Here is a 22,878-nt window from a genome sequence, read left to right as displayed (position 1 = left end):
CAGGCCAGGCCTGGCTGCTCACTTCTCACTCTGGCCTCCCTCCTCCCCCATGGTCACCCTTCTCCTACACGTGCGCCTCTGTCCCCTTCCCCCTGTGCCTGCTCTTCTCAGAAGTTAGCTTACGAAGCAAAGTTGTAACTTTGAATTCCTGTTTTTCTAGCCACCCTCATGTGACAGGATATCTCCTTATTGGAGGTTTTTCCTAAATTCAGGAGCCCTTTAAAAGGGACGGTTTCCTCTGTCCTCCTTTTCAGCTGAGCATCTCTGAGAACCTGGACCAAGCAGGGGCCCTGGCTGTTTTATTTCTTTTCTTTCTTCTTCTTCTTTTTTCACGTCCTCTTCTCCATCAGTGGATGAAAGGATCAACTCTGGGCCATGAGTCTGTCCCTATTCCTGGTTTTTGTCTCTGTCATTCCCGTTGCTGTGCAGCTATTGGGTAAGTCTGCGCTGTGGTGGGGGCCTTCCAATGTAGGGGCCTGTGACACAGCCTCCATCTGGGGTTAAATGAACACCTGGGTCCTGTCAGTACCGTGAGAGGAGGCACCCACAGCCCCAGGCAGCACCAGGTTCTGCTGCAACTTATGGCCCCAGCCGGCTGCTGGTAGCTGGAGGAAGGGGCTGCTTTGTGGGTGCTGTCTGGCCCGCAGCCCCCTACCCCCATCTAGCAGGTCCCTCTCTTTTGCAGGCATTCCTCTCTGTTTTATCCATGCAAGGATTTCCTGTTCTGGGTTTGCTCCTTCTCTTTTTCCATGTATGCTCTTGACATCTCACTCCCAACAAATATCTTGGAAGTGTCTCTGGCTGAGAGGAAGAGGCAAAGGCTTCCCCTATCCCAGGCCTTAGGAGAGGACGAGGGAGCACCCCAAAGTAGATTCCATGTCACTTGTACCCATTTTTTTCTTCCCTGTGAACCATTTGAATCATTCATAGTTTTGATTGCCTTGAAGCGGGTTCTTGTCTGTGTTCTACTTGTTCTAAGTGTCTCATAAGTGGATTTATTGGGGTTTTTACTTATTACTCTTTGTCTGAAGATGAATGACTACATCAGGGATGGATTCAGATCTTATCAGATTCCCAAAGACATTGTTAAGTCTTTCTACTTCTCTAGACTCAGCCTGTTTAAGAAAATTCTCAGCCTGGGAGAATTTTCATTCCTTTCTGTTTTGAGATGATATACAAGGGATTTCAATTTTGATTTTTTTTTTTTTTTGGGTTCCTTATTCGCCTTTGTTCCTGTCAATCAACTAACACTGAGTGCAGTTTGTGTAGGTATCCTCTCCCTACCTGCTGGGACTGTGAGCTCCCCAGGGAGAGAGAATCTGATAAAAGAAAATGCTAAATTCTAAAAAGCCTTAAGTGCAGGGATTATCAAAACACAAGCAAAGACAATATGCTTTGTGCCCTGCCTCTGCCATTTGCTAGCTGTGTGACCTTGGGCAAGTGATTTATGACTTGTATTTTAGTTTGGACAATGATATTTCCTGCCCCATGAGTTGTGGTGATTCAATGAGTTAAAATATGTTTGTTTAGAAAGAAGTACAGCCCATAGTAAATGCTTCATGAGAGTCTGCTATTAAAAGCAGCAACACCCCCTCCCCCACAATAGTAATCAATTGTCCAATAAGTCCAAAGCAGGATATTAAGCATTTAAAGGAAAAGTTTCTCAAGAAAAAAAAAATGCTGAAAAGAAATTCCTGGAGCTGAAGGAGCCAGGGCTACAAAACATTTCTCTCAATTAATCCTGGGTGCTGGAGAAGGGGCTACTTAACCCAGCCATGAAAAGACTGCAGTGTAGGTGAGGACTTATCCCGTCTCCATCTCTTCCAAGATATCTGTCTTGGGCAAGAGGATTAAAATAGTCTTCAAGGTTAAAGGCAAAAACTCAAATAGCAAAAATCTTCTAAGGATTGTGCTCTCTCAAGCAGAGGAATTTGCTGAAGAATAGCAAGTTCCTTGTCACTGAAGGTCTTTGGACAGATGCTGGATGAACAATTCACAGGCAGTTTATGAGATCTGGTCTCTGTAAGGTGACACAGTTCAATAAAAACATAATTTATTTCACGATGAAGCCACATTCCTAAAAAGAATAAGTGAAATTATTTTATGAATATATTATATTTAAACCCAATGTATCTAAAATATTATCACCTCAATTTAGCTAATACAAAAATCATGGGGATCATTGCACATCCATTTTCAAAATTAACTCTTTATAATCTGACGTGTATCATCCACTACTTGCTGTATGTCTTGACTGGCACTATTGTCATTCAGAGTGTATGACAGTCACATGGAGCTGCTGCCGTGCATCTTGGACAGCACAGATACAACCCCTAGTTTTCTTTGAAATGATTCAATGCTTTTGGAGCAAGCAGTGTTTCTCAATTTTCGTAGGAATGCTTCTCTTCTTGAGACAGCAGGAAGACTTCCTCTGAGTAATATCTTCCTCTTTGCGGGCACAGATATTGGGAGACAGAGGGAGGTACTGAAATCTGTTTACTTAGAGAATTAAAACCTAATAAGCAATAAAAGGGGGGTACAGAAGCCCTTCCAGATTTTTGTTGTTGTTATTTTACTCAACAGCCTGTGATCCTTATTTTACCTTCCCTTGCTCCGAGTAGCACACGACCACAGGATTCTGATAAAAGCAGAGCACCTGCTTAGTTGGCAACAGACTGAAGGATATGTGACTTCTCAGGACCTCTTTCCCTGGCTTCCTACCCATGGGAGGGTCTCCCTATTTCTGGTTGGTTTATTTCCTTTCAACCAAGAACCCTTTTACCTCCAAGGCAGCTTTCCACTCCATTAGCCCGGTAAGGTCACAGTGGGCTGATGCCAATGGACAGGCCGGTTGTACCCTGAGGAGCCCAGGGAGGTGAGCAGAGGGTGCCCTGGTTACTCTTCTTGCCCTGTTATCTCCCAGACTTCATTGCCACTGTAGGCCTCAGTGGGTTATAACCCTAGGAGAGACGCTCTGAGAGTTGCTCAGACACCGAGGTTGGACCAAGTGTTCAACTTGGAAATGGGAGGGTTTGGCTCCTGGCAGTGCTGTGCTGGTATACTTAACAACTGGTTTTCAGAAGAAAGAAAGCATCAATTTGACTTGGGGTATTTACTGATTTTCATGGTGTATGCATTCCCATGATGGTTGATGTCAAATTACTACATGGTGACATATAAGGCAGAGTTGGGGAGAAATGACAGCCAGCTTTTGGGGATGGTGATACAGGGCAACACGGAACCTTTCCAGGCTCTCAGGATGCAGCTGAAACAGGGAACCAAGTGGTATGAAGAAGCTTAGAACCAGGGTTAATCATGAAAATGAAAGGGAGTCTTGGTGTAAGAGAGAAGCTATGGCATTATGTCATTAAAGCAAGAAACAACTTGGAAATGATGTTTTGAATCATCATTTTACAGACAAGGCAACAGGTTTAGCAAGGCAAATGTCCAGAAGGTCACCATTTGGCAGGTAGAGGCAAACCTAGGACTTTACCCTCAGCTCCCTTTAGACCTTGCTGTAATGTAAGACTGAACGAATGCAGATCAAGTTGCCCCTGTGGTACAGGCAGGGAGCTCGCAGTGGGCGTGAGTCGATCCAATTGTGATTTTGACATTGATACCTTGCTAATTTGTGTAATCCTCATATTCTTCCTACTTCAGACTCCTCATCTAAATGCTAAGGGAGATGATTACTGTCATAGAACCAATTCTCACTACCACTCTTGGGAACCGGGGTTTCAGCATAGACATGTCTTGCAATATTAATCCTTAAGTGTATTTTATTTTTCATTATTCTCAATTAAGTAGAAGAAAAATACCTCCTCCTCACCTCGACTTGCACACCTTTTTCAGGGCTAGTATTTGGAAGTCTGTGCTAATATCCAGAGGGGACAGCTAGCTAGATCCAATTTTGGATGGTTAAGTGTAATTTTGGGTTTAATGTAACTGTAGAATTAACTTAGGTCCCAGGGGCCCCTAAAAATCACATAAAGCAGATGGGAAGGTGGGAAGGTGCCACACTCTACCTTTTACTAGATGACAAAACAGAGGCTCAGAAGAGTAAATGGGTTGCTGAGGTCTACATGCCAGGAAGGACAAGAGAAACTCTTGATCTTGCTTTTTTGACTCAGGCTAAGAGGTAGAAATAATTTATTAGTGGGAGTGTGTTACTTAGAGAAAATACAAATGTGGCTCAAAACAATAGCACCTTAAAAGAAAGACTTAGATCTCTGTGTTTGTTTCAGTTATTTTTTAGCTTTTTATTTAAAAAAAGGGGATAGGGAGGGAATTAATACTTATCAAGTGCTTACTGTGTACATCAGGAGCTTTACCCACTTTCTCTCATAGAAGTTCACTCATCTAGAAGACACTCTCAGAAGACCTTATTATGTCCATTTCACCGATTAGGAAATTGAGGCTAGAATGGTGAGTTTAACTAAGGCAGCACAGCTAAGAAAAGGTGGGACCAGAATTGGATTCCAAGTCTGCCGACTCTAAAGCTGGAAACCGGGGGTCTCTGTTGCCTGCATTCTTCTCTTTCTCTTTCTGGGCTGCTGCATGAGCCCATTTGTTGTCTCAAATTTCATCTTGTTCAGAACCCATTTCACACTGTGTTCAAGATTGATTTCCCCAAAGTTAATGATAGTAATAATAAAAAACACAGATGGAGCAATTTCTGTTCAGGATCTGTCCTAGGCACTTTGTTTAGATTATCTCATTTAATCCTTTCAGCAATGAATAGGAATAGGACCTGTTACCACCCGTGTATTGTACATATAGGAAAATGAAAGCACAGAGTTGTACTAAAAGTTGACCAAGGTCTCACAGCCTGTGAGCAGAGGGATCTGACTATTTGGTAAACAAACACTGAAGCTCTGATGGACCGATGGATCGTGTCCAGGAAGACAGGATACAGAACATTAGTACATTAGCATGTCTGTGTGTGGAAGAAGATAGAGAAGAATAGAGTCAACTTCCTAACCTGAAAGGTTTGTCTGTCCTCAAGCTGAGGGTGAGGCTGGATTCTGAAGGTGATACAGGAGGAGAGGAGAGGAGAATGAGCAGGAGGGAGGAGGCGAGGTCAGCAGTGGGAGAGAGGCCTCTTCCAGTGAGATAGATGGAGTGCATGACCCAGGGGAATCCATATTGGGGGGGAAGTGGGAGTGACCTTGGAAAAGTCTCATCACCTCTATTTCCTCCCTGAGATCAGACTCTAGTTCATATTTGATCCTCCCCAAATGGCCAAAGGCAGTGACATGAATGAGTAGGTTCTGTAAATATCTGTGCATGAATGAATGAAAGATCCAGGTGGAAATCTGAGTCAATCTGCAGGTTTGATGTTGCTAACCCTGATACCATGACTATTCCACTTCTCCCCTTCCCCCAGCACCTGGCAAAGCCCTTCATATGGTGTATGAATTGCACTTTTCACTCAAATTGTTTTTTTGGGGAGGAGTCATTGTAGATTTTACATTTGTTTAGTGAGGCTAATGGACAGTGTAGATTCTTCTAGAAGATGACATCTGACAGCTGAACTGTGAGTTGAAGTCAATTAGTTTTGTAGGGAGGAGGCCCCAGGAAGCACTGTCAGGGAATGGGGAAGTGAGACAGGGAGGGAAAGTGTGTTGACAAGCCAGTGACCACTGTAGACCAGAGGAGCTCAGATTTGCTGGGACGCTCTGGGTGACAGTGTGCAATATGTGCCTCTGTGTCATCCCATACGAGGGGCAGGGCATGGGGAGAGTTCATCAATTCCCATGAGCCACCAGCAAAGGAGGCACATAAGGGCATTCATTCTCTGACCCCTCTAGTCTGGTGTGTGTGCAGGCCTAGGGGGACCTAATGGACAAAAGAAGTCCCAGGCCGAAAGATGTGGTGCTGGCATTTTGGGAGAGGGGCCACCATGACTGAAATAGCAAGGCCAAGGAGAAGGAAGGGGGTTCTGACAGTTCCTGCTACAGAATTCTTGCTTATCTTTTTCTTCTTCAGTTTTTCTTTCTTCCAGAAGTGATTTTCTCATGTTTTAACACCAGCATTTTATTTGTATACAGTGGAGAAAGTCTAAAAATACATTAGAAACTATATCAAATAGCAGTTATATTCCTAAATACTCACCTCTTATTTTGTTTTATTTGGTACCAGGGATTGAATTCAGGGGCACTTAGCCACTAAGCCACATCTTCATCCCTTTTTCATATTTTATTTGGAGACAAGGTTTCACTGAGTTGCTTAGTGCCTTGCTAAGTTGCTGAGGGTGGCTTTAAACTTGCGATCCTCCTGCCTCAGCCTCCCGAATTGCTGGGATTACAGGTGTGTGCCACCGCGCTCTCACCTTTTATATCCTAAGTTTCTTTACTGGTAGATTTAGAAATGTAAATACTTGTTTTATGTTAATGGATATAATTTTAAATTATGTCAAAACTTGCCTAATAGAAAGTTTGTCTCCAATAATATTGGATATTTTAATCTTCACTTTTTTAAAATTTATATATGACAGCAGAATGCATTACAATTCTTATTACACATATAGAGCACAATTTTTCATATCTCTGGTTTTATACACAGTATATTCACACCAATTTGTGTCTTCATACCTTTGTACTTTGGATAATAATGATCATCACATTCCACCATAATTAATAATCCCATGCCCCCTCCCTTCCCCCCTCCCTTCCCCTCCTACCTCTCTGCTCTATCTAGAGTTCCTCTATTCCTCCCATGCTCCCGCTCCCTATCCCACTATGAATCAGCCTCCTTATATCAAAGAAAACATTTGGCATTTATTTTTTTGGGGGGATTGGCTAACTTCATTTAGCATTATCTTCTCTAACTCCATCCATGGACCTGCAAATGCCATGATTTTATTGCTGAGTAATATTCCATTGTGTATATATGCCACATTTTTTTAATCCATTCATCTGTGGAAGTGCATTTAGGTTGGCTCCACAATCTTCAGTTACTTTTAACCTGAGCTAATTGATTGGAATTTATCACATTGTTCTGGATGTAGTTTTGCTCTTCCTGTTTCTGTCCTGGGAATAATCACCGTGGGGTGTGTGCTTGGTGTGGGCAGGGAACTTGTCTTTGGTTTGTCCTTGAATTGTCATTAGCACAGTGCCTGGCACAAAGTAGTTGTTTGACAAATACTTGTTGAAAAGTAATTATGAGATTGTAAAGTGTAGTTAAGGCGGAGGGATAATCTAATTCTGTAAATTTATAATGTGTAAATATTAAAAAAGGAAATTCATGTATTAGGTCCCATAAATGAGACTGCTGAGAAATGAGTATAGCTATTCCACTGTCATTTGTTCCACTTTGCAGTATTTCTATTACAGAAGGATAATTAGGATGTTTATAACTGTTACATTGGTGTGGTGAGGAGTGACAAAAAATGTGACAAGTTGCTTTTGGGTCAAGGCCGGAAGTGTACTTTCAGAGGAAGAAGTATAGCATTTTACATCTGATTTCACAGAGACAATGATAAAAGTCAAATGACATGCTGATGATTTGGGGAGAATCATAATGCATGAAATGTATCACCGCAGTGTGATAATGTTACATTTCCTTGTATTGTCTGACAAAGGCAATATCGAACTTGCACTGCTTCCTAATGTCAAAAGATAAGCAAAGGAAACGAGTAGATAAGTGTACACTGAAATAGAAATCTTTCATTTCAAGTACTCTTTTCATAAGTACAAATGTTCATAAATTGCTCTACGAGAAAAAAAATAAACTTTCAGGTAAAACCCTCGTTTTAAATAGACCCACAATCATGTATGCATTATTAAATAAAATAATTCACCAGAGTTACTAGTCAAGGTGCTTCAGATTTAATAAATATTCTTTCATTCATTCAATAAATATTTGTTAAGAGACAATCTGTGCTTTCCAAAGACAGACTCCAGTACCAAACCAGAAAGATCACGTTTCTCTTTCTCATGGCATTTACCTGGCAGGGGAGGGATACAGACAAAACATGGGTAAATAAATGAAAGAAAGAGAATATATCATAAGATACTTATGGATATTATAGAGAAAATAGAAGAGAGGAGGGAAAACTAGCTAGTAAGGGCATCTGCAGGAACTTTAAAAAGCATCTCCAAAAAAGGAACTCAAAATATAAAGTTACTAAAGTGGAAATGAGCCTGGAGTGTTTGAGGAAGAGAAAGGCGGTGTGGTTGGAAGGTGGTGAGTGAGAGTACGAGTGGTGAGAGGAGGTGAGGGCAGAGGGACCACAGGGCTGGAGCATGCCTTCACCAGAAGGCTGTGATGTGGAAGTCAGATGGCTTCTCCCTGGATGCATTGGTACCACTCTCAAGGGGTTTCTATTGTTGGAAAATGAACTTCAGTTAGGAGCAAAGTCTCCTCCCAGCCCCAAACTGTCTCCATAAAGGTGGAAGAGAAAGAAAACACTTTGATTATTGAGTAAGCATGCAGCCAAAGTGTGACGTGCAGTCACAGGCGATCCAATAAAGAGACTCAACAATTATGCCATTGGGATCTGCTTAACATTATGTTAAGCAAAATAAGCCAAGCTCAGAAAGTCAAGGGTGGTGTTTTTTCTCCTACATGGAAGCTAAAGAGGAAAAAAGGAAAAGAAACGTGGCAGGTGGCAGGAGGATGGAAATCTCTCGGAAATCATAGGTAGATTGGTAGAATAGAGGAAGGAGACCAAGGGGAGGGAGGAGGGAAGGAAAAGGGAAATACTAGGGAATACCACTGGCCAAATCATATTGTATCTTGTGCATATATGAATATATAACAGTTAATCTCACCATTATGTATGTATCTTTTATATGGTTCAGTGGATTCAACCATTTCATGGGGGTAGGTTTTGCAATATGGACTCAGAGACCAAGTCAGGCCCACATCCTTTAAGGAAACAGGGAGTTCAGGTGTTATCTTCCTTGATGATTCCATTCCAAAGAAAGGGTAAGAGTGTAGCAAGACCATGGTAGCTTGGTGTAGGTTGGTGACCATGAAGTTGGAGAGAAGAGAATGGATGAAGGCATATGTATTAGAGTCAGGGTTTGGCAGAGGAATAAAGTGTGTGTGTGTGTGTGTGTGTGTGTGTGTGTGTGTGTGAGAGAGAGAGAGAGAGAGAGAGAGAAGGGCATGCAGCAGGCTTATTTGAAGAAATGGCACATACAGTTTTGGATGCCAAAAAATCCAAAATCGACAGGCTAGAAACTCAGAAAAGAGCTTATATGTTTTAGTCAGCTTTCCATGAGTAAAGCAAAGTACTTGAGATAATCAACTTATAAAGAGAAGTTTTATTTTAGCTCACAGTTTTGGAAGTTCCAACCTACAATTGATTAGATTCATTGTTTGGGGCCTGCGGTGAGGCAGCACATCATGGTGGGAGTGCCCTGCAAAGCAAAAGAGAGGGGAAGGGACCTTTAAGAGAACATTCCCAGTGACCTAAGGACCACCCATAAGGCCCTACCTCCTAAAGCATTTGCTATCTCCCAGAAGTACCACCCTGCAGATCAAATCTTTAACTCATGGGCCTTTAGAGTCTGTTCAAGATCCAAACTGTAGCAGACTCCAAAGGCAATATAGAGGTAGAAATCCCTCTTCCTCAAGGAATTTCTTTGGTTTGTTTTCTCTTAAGGTCTTCATTATCATTGGATGTAGTCCACCCACTTTATGGAGGGTGATCTAATTTACTAAAAATCTCTTGATTAAAATGATGATCTTAGAAGAAGATCTCACAGCAAAACTCAGATTGGTGTTTGATCCAATATCTGATTACCATGACCCCACCAGGTTGATATAGACAATTAGCCGTCAAGCCGTATTTTGAGTTACCATTAATAGATTCAGTTATTGTCCTGGAACAAGAGGGAAAACTGAAAATCTGGGTTGAACCCTAGGGTTTTTGGTTTATGAATCTGGGTGTCTAGTGGTGCTATTAAGAAAAGGTATATTGGATTTTTATTCATTAAATACAACCATAATTAAAATAGAATTAAGTTGAAGCTACAGATGAAAATTAGGCACCCAGCAGCTCAGAAGACTGAGGCAGGAGAATTGCAAGTTCAAAGTCAGTCTCAGCAATTTAGTGAGGCCCTAAGCAATTTAGCTAGACCCTGTGTCAAAATTAAAAAGAAAAAGGGCTGGGGATGTGGCTCAATGATTAAGCACCACTGGGTTCAATCCCTGATACCAAAATAAAATAAAAGTCAAATAAGTATAAATCATCTGAAAGAGAAACACTAGTCATGCATTGACTTGTATGCACCTAACCTTATGTGGCTGTTTACCACTTGGATTGCTGACCAAGTGTGGCCAGTTTATTAGTGTTTGGATTGCTGACCAAATTTGACCGGTTAATTAGTGTTTGCAACAACATAATAAAAATGGCTGAACTATGAAATGGAAGATATATTTATTATTAACAATGAGATATTACTGAGCAAAGCCATCTGAGAAGTCAAAGACAAGTTCAGATAGGAAAATGGCAGAGGGGCTAGTCAAAATGAATCAAAGTAAGTTTCAGAATTCATTACTGATTTCTTCAGCTTTGCATTGCTGTGGCCCAAAGACCTGACAAGAGCAACTTAGAGGAAAAGTTTACTTGGTCTCTTGTTTCAGAGGTTCAGCCCACGGTCAGCTGACTTTATAACTCTGGGCCTGAGATGAAGGAGAACATGATGGGGGAAGGGTGTGGCAGAGGAAAGTAGCTCAGGACATGGCAGCTAGGGAGGAGAGAGAGAGAGAGAGAGAGAGAGAGAGAGAGAGAGAGAGAGAGAGAGAGAGAGAGCCCTGTTCACCAAGAACAAAATATAAACACCAAACCCTAGTAACCTACTTCCTCCAGCCACAACCCACCTGCATACAGTTACCACTCAGTTAACCCACATCAGTGGACTAATCCAGTGATCAAGTTACAATTTGCATAATCTAATTACTTCACTTCTGAACAATCTTGCATCGTCTCACACATGAGCTTTGGGGGACACCTCATATCTAAACCGTAACAATTACCTTTGTAGACTGGGAGAGACCAAATTTGCATTTGTGTGTGGTAAATGACCATAGTAACTTTTTCAAAAAGGAGGTTTATATTTTCCTATGTCCTATTTTTTATTTTGAACAAGGCACCATGTTATTCAATTTTTAATTTTATGGCCAAGGCAGGAAGTCACATGAGGGCGTGGGCAGCAAGAAAATGAGATGAAGCATGGGCAGGAGTTCTGCTGGTCTGGAGGTTGTGGGGTGAGATTTGGTCAGATATGGCATGTTCCGCTGATGCATGTCTCCACAGACACCAACAGAAGCAGGTATTCTAAAAAACCATGAGGAAGAGCTGAGGAACTCAGGCAGCAGTTCTAAGTAGCACAGAATTAGGATTCCAGGTAGTATACAGACAAGAGGTCTCCAGCAAGTGTGGGCAAGAGCAGATGGAGGAATGTGCCTGATCTCTTGAGACTGAGGTTCATCATAAGCTTTAAGTTCAAAGATCCAGATCCTTTGAAAGATTTTGGAGTGCAGGTGGTGCTAACCTCACTGGACAGTTGACCCTAGTCAATGTGGTGTGGCTTGTGAAAACAGAGGAAGATCTAGTGGTACTAATCTTTGTTTTATTTCACTGGGATGATTTGATTAAAAACAGTGAGCTCCTTTATTCAAACTCTCAAAAATCTGCCCAAACTACCAGCTCGTTTTGAAAGTACCATGCAAAAATCAATAGAACCCATTTAGGAAGACTTCAAAGAAGTGTTTAATTTGTATTCATTTCTTTTCATTTGTACATTATTTTAAAAGAAAAAAGAAAAATCTTGACATGAATTCAATTTTGATTTAAAAGAAAAAAAATATGCTTACCAGATTTTTTTTCTTTCCTTTTTTTAACAAGAGGAAGTCCTGTTTTGCTAGCTAGCAGCTATGTGCTATAAGTAAAAGCTTTCTATACACATTTCTTTAAATCATCAGTTTCAAATTATCAGCACAAAATACATTGTTAAACTTACTGATGTAAAATATTGTCTCAGATGAATCTTTTATTGAAAAGGTCACAAATAATAATTAAATATATTTTTGTATCTTTTTGCTATAAAAAGGTATAGACATTAAAATGTAAGTTAACAATACAGACGCTCTAGATACTAAATCTTTTAGTGACTTATCATGGGGAGAGAAAAAATAATAATAAAAACAAAATAAAACAAAAAAAATTGTTGTGTTAGCGTGACCTGGACTACCAAGAAAAACACTTCAAAATTTTGGAGAACAAAATTATATATTTGATTTTATATAATTTGTAAAATAAAATATTTTTTAAAATTAAAAATCTCCTAGTGCTATCACTAGAATATATATATATGCTTCAAAAATGGTTAGGATGTATCACACTTAAAAATCCTGGTTTAGGTTATATATGTATCAATTTTAAAGATTATCATATTTGATTATGCACATTTTCTTTTCTCAGATTTGTATTAATTTTTCTGTTATCTGCCCTTCATGTTCCCTCCACTGCCATTCTTGAGCATTTAAGGAGAGCCTTTTCCTGATAATGATCAGGCCATCTTGAGGACACCAGCTACAGGTGCTAACTCTGGGGGACCCTTCAGTCTCATCCCTCCCTCTGGCTTCCAGGAAGCCCAGGGAGAAAACAAGCTGGCTCAGGGTACGATGACCTTCAGGACATTTCCTGTCATCATGAATCTTTATTGGGAGCTTTGGACCTAAAATATTGTCCTCTTTCTGTGAATACACTCACCAATGCTTTCCTTCTTCTTCTTGACAGACACTAGGCAGTTTTTAATCTACAATGAGGATCACAAGCGCTGTGTGGAAGCAATAAATCCCAGTGCAGTCCAAACTGCAGTATGCAACCCGAATGCTGAATCACAGAAATTCCGATGGGTATCCGAATCCCAGGTTATGAGTGTTGCTTTTAAATTATGCTTGGGGGTGCCATCCAAAACCGATTGGGTTCCTGTCACTCTATTTGCCTGTGACTCGAAAAGCCAACTTCAGAAATGGGAGTGCAAAAATGACACACTTTTTGGGATCAAGGATGAAGATTTGTTTTTCAACTATGGCAATAGACAAGAAAAGAATATTATGCTTTACAAGGGATCTGGTTTATGGAGCAGATGGAAGATCTATGGAACCACAGATCATCTGTGCTCTAGAGGTTATGAAGGTAAGAGACTTGGAATTTTTTATCTTTGTGTTCAATTTCTTTCATCTTCTTAGTTGAAATCTAAGCAAATGAACATGTTCTTGTATGGTCTGTAGTAGAAATATTAATTGATCACTTTCTTTATGTTTTGAATTATTCTGTTTTTGAAGAACATGATAGTAATTAAATGAAATAAATTCTCAGCTTTCCATTTTCTGTTCAGATAAAGAGGAGAGGAGAGTAATACTTACGCTATTTGTAATTAATAGGAAAGCATTTCTTTTGAATTTCTCTAAATTACATATATTTTAAAACAATGGGGTACGGTTTTTAGAAAACAATTTTCACTATAAGTTTTGATCCCAAACCTCCTATTTAATATTATAAAGCTGTAGTGATGAAAACTTCTAACCAAACTTTCCTTTTTCTTTTATGTAAGTTAATCCCAGAGATTTCTCAGAACAATGTTCTTCACAAATTTAGATTGCCTAAAATGAAATTTTGGTGAATTACTTGACAGTTTGGATTTCTAAATGTCTCCAATTCATTTTGTCACCCTTTGGTTATTTAGATACTATGATATACAGGTTGAAAAAACTGAGGACTTGTAAATTAACAGGCAACACATTTAGTTAACTCTCTTAGAAAGTGGTAGCAGGAGTAAGGTGAGAACATTTTTTGTAGTTGGTTTCTTGAACTTTTGAAGAATAAGTAAGATTGGAGTATTTTGTCTTCCCTTATCTTGGCTAAATTTTATTCTCTGATAGTTGCACGGAAACAAAACAATACAAAGAACTTGAAACCTTTTGCAAAGGCTAGTTTCTTGAGTTAGTTGATGTTATAACCCCATTTCATTTAGGTACTTGGTTACTGGAAAGAGTTATCTAGAACAACCTCAAGGTCAGAGAAGAAATATGTCCTTGGGAACAAGAGACAGTTATTTTCAAAATTACTTTGTTACTGGGATGGCTAAGATGAGTTGAATGTAACTTATCACAGCCAAGACAGAGCATAGAATAAATTATGTTCTTTGTGAGAAGATAATTTCTCAGCTTTCCATTTTCTGTCCAGATAAAAAGGAGAGGAGAGTATAATTGAGGGATGGTGAAAGTAGAGCTCAGAAAAAAAGCTATTCCATAGCACTGATTGGCCATGATGTAGATTTAGAAATTTTAAGAGAGGCAACCTAAGCAACACAGCTCTCCGGGAGAAAACCCATAGAAAATTAAAGGGCAGGACAATGAAGAATCAAATTTAAGTGGGTCAAATTCCACAGAAGAGACGACTGTGTTAATTGAGGATTCAATTTGAAAATCAGTGCTAAGACATCATCAGACATTTTATTGTAAAATACAGTAGCATACTCCCCTCTCTCATCTTTTCTCTTCTCCCTTTACTTGAAGAAAAATATCCATAGGGTTTAGGAGAGGGGTCTTCTTACATTAATATGTTTTAAGAAATTATTTGGGAAGTTGGTTAACAATGCAGATACCAAGCTTCCTTTCCCAGTCAGATTCTGCATTAGTATATAAGGGCAAGGGCCCAGGAAACTTTTGAATTATTTCTATAAAGACCTGGGTGATTCTGATGCAAATGGTCCATTGATCACATACTCTCTAATGATCTATCAAAAAGTCATCCTGCTAGAGGGTCTAGCCCCTCAGAGTGACCTGGAGGTCCATTAACAAGACTACACATTAGAACTGAAGACAATTTATAGTTGGGGGGACTGGCTGAGACTAGGGATTATTTTAGAATAATAGAATCAGAATTGTAGACCTGGATAGACTTAGGTTATCTGGGAGTTTGGAGAATAATAAGAGCAATTTTAGGATTCTTTAATGAGGTGACTGGGGTGGAGCCTGGTTCTTGTGGCCTCATCAATGCCTGGTGTAAAGAATGTCTCAGTAATTGTCCAATAAGCCAACTTAGTCTTGAAAGAGACATTTATTGTTGGCATCTATAAATCCAGCAAGGAAAATTTTTCAACAAACTTAAAAAATAGTACACGTTGCCTTGAGGTGGTCTTAATGGATTTTCTTTATAGAATGGAACAGGAATTCCAGTGACTAAGAGTTGGCATGATTCTTTCTGAATCTAGGACATCCCTAGGTAATTTATGATTTGGAAGACTAGTCCTGTAACTTAGGAAAACTAAAGATAGAATAGTGTCTTGAAATGATTAGCAACTAGCTAACTGATAAACAATTAATTTTGAGTTAATTAAAGATAGAACTTGCTGGAATAAATATAAGTAAAAGAAAAGAAAAAAAGGGGACCTGACATTTATTATACCCTTAATATGAGCCATATGCTTTATAAACTTTTTATTATCTAAATGCTCAAATGTCTTTGAAAACTTTTTCAAGTTATGGAATCTGTTAAGGAAAGTATTCTTACCTAAAATAAATTCTGAATGTCAACCAGTGGCAAAAGGTCAAATACTTCAATGTAGATGGTTGTTACCTCTCAAAGTGGGGATTCCTTCAAACACAGAGACTTTGGAGACCCTGATGAATTCAGTATCAAGTTGTTTGGTTGTGGGTGGAGATAGGTGTGAACTTTTCTAATCCATTGTCTTAAGCCAAGCCATAATCAACCATGATTCTGCATTTGTTTCAATGTTCTTTTCTAGTTAAATCCTGAGCTTCCCACCTAATCTGTTTGAATTCAGAAAGTATCAGGTTCGATTATAGATACTGAATAGGTCTGAGTTTCTTTCATGATGTGGATTAGAGAACTAGGTCCAGATTCATATCCTTCCTCATAATCACTGTGGAGAGACTTAGTTGGGGCTGGTTGGACAGGAAGTGATTGGAGGAGATTTAAGTGTTGCTTGTGTGTTTTGGGCTACACAGCTTTAAAGTTATTTCCTATCTAAAGACTCAATAATGTTGTGATTCCAACCAAGAGGAAGGATGGCCTCTCTTCTGTTTTGAGGAAATGCAGAAGTTAATGCTGGAATCAAAAGAACTGACCACTACTACCTTGTAAGAGGAAGGAGGAAAATGTGTTTCAAAAGGCAGTGGAAAAGACATGGTACTAAGTACAGACTGCTGTGGGTACCCAGCCAAAAACTGGGGAAGAAGGGGAAATTGGACCCCTGCACCCACCAAAAAAATAAAAAATAAAAGATTACCCCCTGTGGATACGTCAAGTATGAAGAGAAGAATAAGACGAATTCCTTTGTGTGCTTCTTACTGAAAAGTCAATATTAAGAAGTAGCACTCACATTTTAAGTGCCCATCCATGTTTCCTAGCTTTGTACACGCTGCTGGGCAATGCAAATGGCGCCACCTGTGCATTTCCATTCAAGTTTGAAAACAAGTGGTATGCAGATTGCACGAGTGCCGGGAGGTCAGATGGATGGCTCTGGTGTGGAACCACCACAGACTACGACACTGATAAGCTCTTTGGATTCTGTCCATTGAAATGTAAGTAACTGTTTATTATCAAAGAAAGTTTGGCATATTCAGTATTGCAACATAGGGATAAAACCTTTTGTTTCTCTACAGCATTTCCCCCCAAAGTTATTTCACATTTTTATCTCATTGCATTCTACCAGGACCCTTTCCACGCATCATTGCTCCTGTTTTGTAATGGAGAAAATGGTTCATATGGGCTGAAGACAAAAACAGATCTGACTCTCATCCTTGGGGCTTTTTATGTGTATTTAGATGTTGCTAAGGAAGATTCCACCATTGTCCCAACATACCCTGCATTAGATGACCCCTTAATTTTTACCAACTCTCAATTATTTCTAAGACTGTATACTTAACACTGGAGGTAGGCATACCCTTCCCCCAATCCACATATGCTTTACCTTCACCAAACCTTAGATCAAACACAGAATTTAAATGATGTGTTTTGTTGGAACTGGGAGGCGTGATTTCTGCATTTTGTGTCAGCGTAGTGAAAGGGGCTCCTCACAGAGAAAATGATCGCTTAACTTAAAGAGGGTATCATTTAATTTAACATAGCTATGCATCAATGGGAATGGGTAAATTATATGCTTGAAGATCTTTTTAAAATGAAAGATTAGTTGTCCTTGAGGTAATTGCAAAATAAGTGGCACTGTATTTTATTGGTGGCAAACTGCCAGAACATATGGATTCTTGGTGCTCTTTCCATGCTTGCAAATCTGTAAAGAAGCAATGTAGCAGGTTTTAAGTAGATGGAAAAGTGCATCAGCGTTGGGAGGGGAGCTGGGGCTGAGGAAAGGGAAGAGGATGGGTTCTTTGCTCTACTTTTCCCATCACATACATCCTTCCTGCTGCCAGCTTCCTAAATTTCTGACCCCTGACCTCTCTTACCTTCTATTTTAGACTAGATCAGAGCAGCTGCAGTTTCCTGGCATCCCCCAGAACTTTCTCCTGCTGCCTTGCAAAGAGGTGGGGGTGAGGAAGAGCATCCAAGCAGCCCCTGACTTGAAATAGCATCACTTACTATTAAACTTTTATGACCATAAATCCACATGTAATTACTTTATGCCAAATGTTACTATAAAACATCACAGTTTTCAAAAATATCTTTATTTGTTAAATTAAAAGAGACATCTTAGAGTTTTCCTCACTTATAAAGTCAAGGCCAACCTCAGCTACTTAGCGAGGCCCTAAGCAATTTAGTGAGATTCTGTCTTTAAAAAAAAAAAAAAAAAAAAAAAAAAGACCATGAATATAGTTCAGGGCTTAAGTGCCCCTGGGTTTAATTCCTGGTATCAAAGAAAAAAAAAGCAAATTTGATTTCTTAGCCTCATAGATTGTTATAATTGTCTCTATGTGTAGCTTTTCTGGGTGAATGTCCACAAGGGTAGCAGCTTTCCATCTCATAGATAGAATTTGTCTCTTTTCTATCAGTGTTTAGAGATTTAATACCCCATTAAAGGTTTATAGATATCTAATATATGTCTGGAAAAAATTGAACTTTTTTTTTTTTAAGAAAACATACTCATTTTTCAGTGATTGAGGACTTAGTTGGAATGCTATTTTCTAAATATATTATTGCACAGGTCTGACTATAGCATCCTTCACTTCTGTGGTGTTCAAAAAGGAGCTGTTGTATCAACATGTGATTTAATGACTAGAATGTGGAGATAAATGATAATTCACTAATCACAAAGAAGACTTACAGCCTTAGCTATCCTTGGATATGTGTTGGAGGGAGATCCTGAGTAAATTCATTAAAAAAAAGTTTTAGTCTTGTTTCTTCTAATTTATATCTTCAAAATCAAATGATATATTTTCCCTGTTAAATGTGAAATAATGGTAGAAGATAAAAAATTGGAGACTGGGTTTCTGGCTCAATGGTAGAGCGCCTGCCTAGCATGTGCGGGGCACTGGGTTCAATCCTCAGCACTACATAAAAATAAAATAAAGGTATTGTGTGCAACTATAACTAAAAAAAAAACAACAAAATATTTCTAAAAAATTGGTTGATTTCAATATGTATTAAAAATTTAAAGCCCAATATATAAATTTCATGTCTTAAGGGGTTTTATAATGTCAAACTCTATTTCACTTTATATTCCTTTCAGAACAGGACTTTATTTTATATTAGCCTAAAATAAGCAGGTTCAATACAGGAAAATGAGGTACCAGTTATTGACCTAGTGACACTAAATATATGTTCTTCACTGTCTTTTACATTGTTTATTGTAATGTTTCCCTCTATGAGAATAGGAAAAGGAAAATACCCATTCTCTCAATTCTCTGTAGCTTACTGTGGGAATTTGAACTCTTTGGGAATATCTGCCCAGCCAGCAAACCTAGACATCAATTGAGAGACAACATTTAAATTCCTTGATTTTAAAATGAAAATATACCTTCTTTAAATGAAGAGTCAATTGTGCTTCCTTTATTGGTCATTTATATCCATTTTTTCAACTCGTACGCAAGAAAAAAATCCTTCTTGATCATCTCTTTATTATTAGATTATAAACAACCCTCCCCAAATTTCTAAAAATATTTGTTTAAAACATCTTCATTTTCAAACAAACCCCGAATTGGTTTCATCTGAATGATCTCACTTACGTGGACATTAAACTTGTAAGGCCTCAGATCATTGTAATTGAAGTTTAACATTATATAAACACATTACTTGTTAACGGATTGTATAAATATATAATGTATCATATAAGCATATAATGTAAATACTAAATATTAATGTAAATACACAAGTATTAAATATTAATGTATTATAAAAACACATAATGTATTATGTAAACATATGAACACTACAGTTATTTTATAGGGTGCATAGCTTAGTGGTAGAGTGCCCACTTAGCATGTGTGAGACCCTGGGTTTGGTCTGCAGCACCACATACACACAAAACCATAGAAATTTCTATGTTGTTGTCTGCATTAAATTAGAACATATTTTTCTTCCTCTTTGATGTGCCGTGGGACTGCACATCTCACATCACAGGGTGTGGTGTGTGTATGACAGAAACGTCTGCAGTTTTTTTCCTCATCAGATACAAAAGCAAAACAGATCCAGAGTTAAGAATCAAGGTGGAGACTCAGTGCCTAAGGAAAACAGCCTCGTATCTTAGCAAGCAGAGTACTTCTCAGAAAGTTTGAGAAGTCACATAATCCTTTACCTGTTCCTTACAAATAAATGAGATTATTACTTTACATGGCTTATAGGCAGGATTTCATATTATGGAAGAGAAAAGGGAAGTTTTCATAACATCAAACATACAAAAATATTACATTTGTTAACTAACTTCCCAAATATCTTATGTGCAAAAGGCTAAAATAGTACTATCTCATTGGCCTTACATAGAGTATAGTACTTTGGGAATCATACAATAAGCAAAGAAAAAGATAAGCTAAAATAATATATGTATTTTTTACTCTGAGGGAAGAAAAGCTAATAATCAGCACCTACTATTGCTAAGAGCTTCACCTAGATGGAAAATATTCTAGCACTGAGAAAATGAGGCTCCAATAGCAATTTAACTGAGGTCAATCTACTAGAGACTGGCAGCCCTTGGGACACAGAGATGAATCGCCTGTGGGAGTCCATGACCTTCCCCTTGGAGGCTGTTTATTCTGATAAGGACCAAACTGGAATGTGGCAAAGCACCTACTTGCAGAGAGAAGACATATATTTATTTCCCCTCCCCTACTTAAACCTTTTTGTAGATTAAGAAACTTGGGCTGGTGTCTGATCTTTTTATTTGCCCCACTTCTAGCCCATCTGATGCCCCATGACCCAGAAGGAGAATACAGAAGGGATGCCTCCTTTTCTTTCTTTAGGCTCCTGGAAGGGATTGGATGTGATTGTTTTGTGAAATACCCACTCCTCATTTCAGAAGTGAAGAAAATCCAACTGGATTTATCAATAGGAGAAAGAAGATGAAATAAAAAGAGAGAAAAGAAATAAAAAGATAATGCTTCAGGCAATACGGCGAATAGAACGGGCTAAAAAATATTGTTTGCTGGAAATGTTTCCATGTCCATTGCAGCAAATTCTGTCTGACTTCTTTTGCAGTTGAGGGCAGTGCAAACTTATGGACCAAAGATCCGTTGACCAACGTTCTTTACCAGATAAACTCCAAATCTGCTTTGACTTGGCACCAGGCAAGGAAGAGCTGTCAACAACAGAATGCTGAGCTCCTGAGTGTCTCAGAGATTCATGAGCAAACATACCTGACAGGTAATGACATGAAAAGAACACGAAGTTGTAAGTCAAGTCATAATTATTTTATTTCTACATAAACTGAACGTAAAAGTACTCAGCACATATGATCATAAACATCAGGATATGAGTGGTCCCTGGGCAGATAATTCAGAGGATATGACAAATTTACACTCTGATGACAATGCCAGGAGTGACAAATAGGTCTTATTTCATAGGCCACCTTTGTTTTATTGGTTGTGACTCTAGAGAGTATGCTAAGAAAGATTCTGAGGACTAATATGGCTCAGAGTCAAGGATGCCACAATCAATGGGTGATGTCATTCTTGGACACAAAGCCGTGGACCATTCTGGTTAAATAATCATTATTCAGGTCTAACCTGAAGTCAAAATAGAGAGACTAGGGCCACAAATAAGTATGGGAGCAAATCCACCTTCAATTGTCTGCCTCCAGAGTCCCCTCATGCCAGTCTGCTCTAATGCTGCTATTAGATTAATATATCTCCTATCCTGTGACTACCCTGTTTCAAACACCCTAGCTTCTCATTTCCTATCAAATAGTTACTAAAGCAACCTTTGCCTGATTCATAGGCTATCATGTATCTATCTACTGTTCTTCCCCTTCATGCATTTTATCATCTTTTTTGCGGGGGTTACCAGGGATTGAACTCAGGGGCACTCGACCACTGAACCAAATCTCCAGCCCTATATTGTATTTTATTTAGAGACAGGGTCTCACAGAGTTGTTTCGTGCCTGGCTTTTGCTGAGGCTGACTTTGAACTTGCCATTCTCCTGCCTCAGCGTCCTGAGCAGCTGGGATTATAGGCTGCATAATCCACTGCACCCAGCCCATTTTGTCATCTTTATAAAAGAAAAGTCTTGTGTTGCTCTGGGTGACATACATGTCCTATACTTCTCAGCTGTGCATTTTTTCCTATCCCATTTTTTTAAAACCTGGAATTTGCAAAATCTTATATAGTTTCAATGTAGTTCTGTCCACTTCCCTTTGCATTTCTCTTATCTGTGTCCCACCTTAATAACAGTTATGTGCCCTACTTCCCCCACAAGAGTATAAATACATTAATTTGTTGTTGTTATTATTATTATTTTACTTATTTATTCATTTCATAAGATATCAGGTACCTCTGTGTCAGGCTTTGTGCTAGGTTCTGGGGACACTAAAGCCAACCCTGTCCTGTTGACATTAAGTCTAAGGGGTAAGACAGACATTAAAAAGAAAATGAATGAACAGGTTCAAATGCTGGCACAGGCCTCGGAGGAAGGGATCTGAAATCTGTGTGCAGACTGGATTAGGGGGGCAAATATCTGAAAAGAGGAACATCCTATGAAAATGTACACCCTGCCCCAAGCAAATTCACACAGAAACTTCCAGGGAGAGTTTCCATGAATTTTTGCTGATTCACAAATGGTGATACAGCAAAATAAAAATAATTTTATTTTGAAATTCTACCTAATGTTTGGACAATGAGACAAGAAGACAGTGCTTGCAGTGATTCTTAAAAGTGAAGATGGTTATTTATGATCTGGGAATTTTTCTAGAGTGAAGTTGTTACTCAGACCTAGATCCCTGAGATTCCAGACCAGTAGCTGGCCCAGGAATCTGCATTTAATCCACCACCCAGGTGATTCAGGGGCAGCTAGTTGAGGGATCACACTTGGTGAAATACTGTATCAGCACATGCTATATTCAGACAGCAAAGGGGAGGGGCCAAGGGTGTAGACTCTGCAATCAGACTTCCAGGCTTGCTTCATTTCCTAATGCTTTTCTTTTTCCAACTGTTTTTGGATGACATCTTTCATCAGATGGAACCCATTTCTCCTCTAAGCTATTATTAAACAGAGTGTAGATAGAAAAGCAATATTACTTCACTGTGTGCATTCATAAACCTAGAGATAGGATTCCGCTTCGGTCTGCTCAATTGTTCTATTTTGTGTTGGTCTTTGGTGCCTTTCCAATATTGGGACAAAGGATCAGAGCAATTAATATTTACAACCATGAGTAAAGAAGGGAGAAAGAGAAGAAGGCATGGACAGAGATCAATGTAAATTCATGTAGGTGATGAAGAAATAGAAAAAGGAG

At 39.1% G+C, this 22,878-nt stretch overlaps 1 protein-coding gene across 1 annotated transcript in view; it reads left to right on the top strand.

Moving 5' to 3' along the window:
- The first annotated feature begins 269 nt into the window (after positions 1-269).
- The window catches only part of Mrc1 (mannose receptor C-type 1), an 87,386-nt gene continuing 64,777 nt past the window's right edge, over positions 270-22,878 (top strand). Inside the window, exons 1-4 of the mRNA XM_076831579.1 lie at positions 270-436; positions 12,755-13,156; positions 16,396-16,569; positions 20,630-20,794. Coding sequence (XP_076687694.1) covers positions 376-436; positions 12,755-13,156; positions 16,396-16,569; positions 20,630-20,794 — 802 coding nt within the window. The 5' untranslated portion in view covers positions 270-375. The remainder of the gene's footprint in view (positions 437-12,754; positions 13,157-16,395; positions 16,570-20,629; positions 20,795-22,878) is intronic.

Source organism: Callospermophilus lateralis, chromosome 13 (assembly GCF_048772815.1).
Source record: "Callospermophilus lateralis isolate mCalLat2 chromosome 13, mCalLat2.hap1, whole genome shotgun sequence".
Taxonomy (NCBI): domain Eukaryota; kingdom Metazoa; phylum Chordata; class Mammalia; order Rodentia; family Sciuridae; genus Callospermophilus; species Callospermophilus lateralis.
Note: the sequence above shows the minus strand (reverse complement) of the source record. Positions and strands in the feature narration are given on the sequence as shown.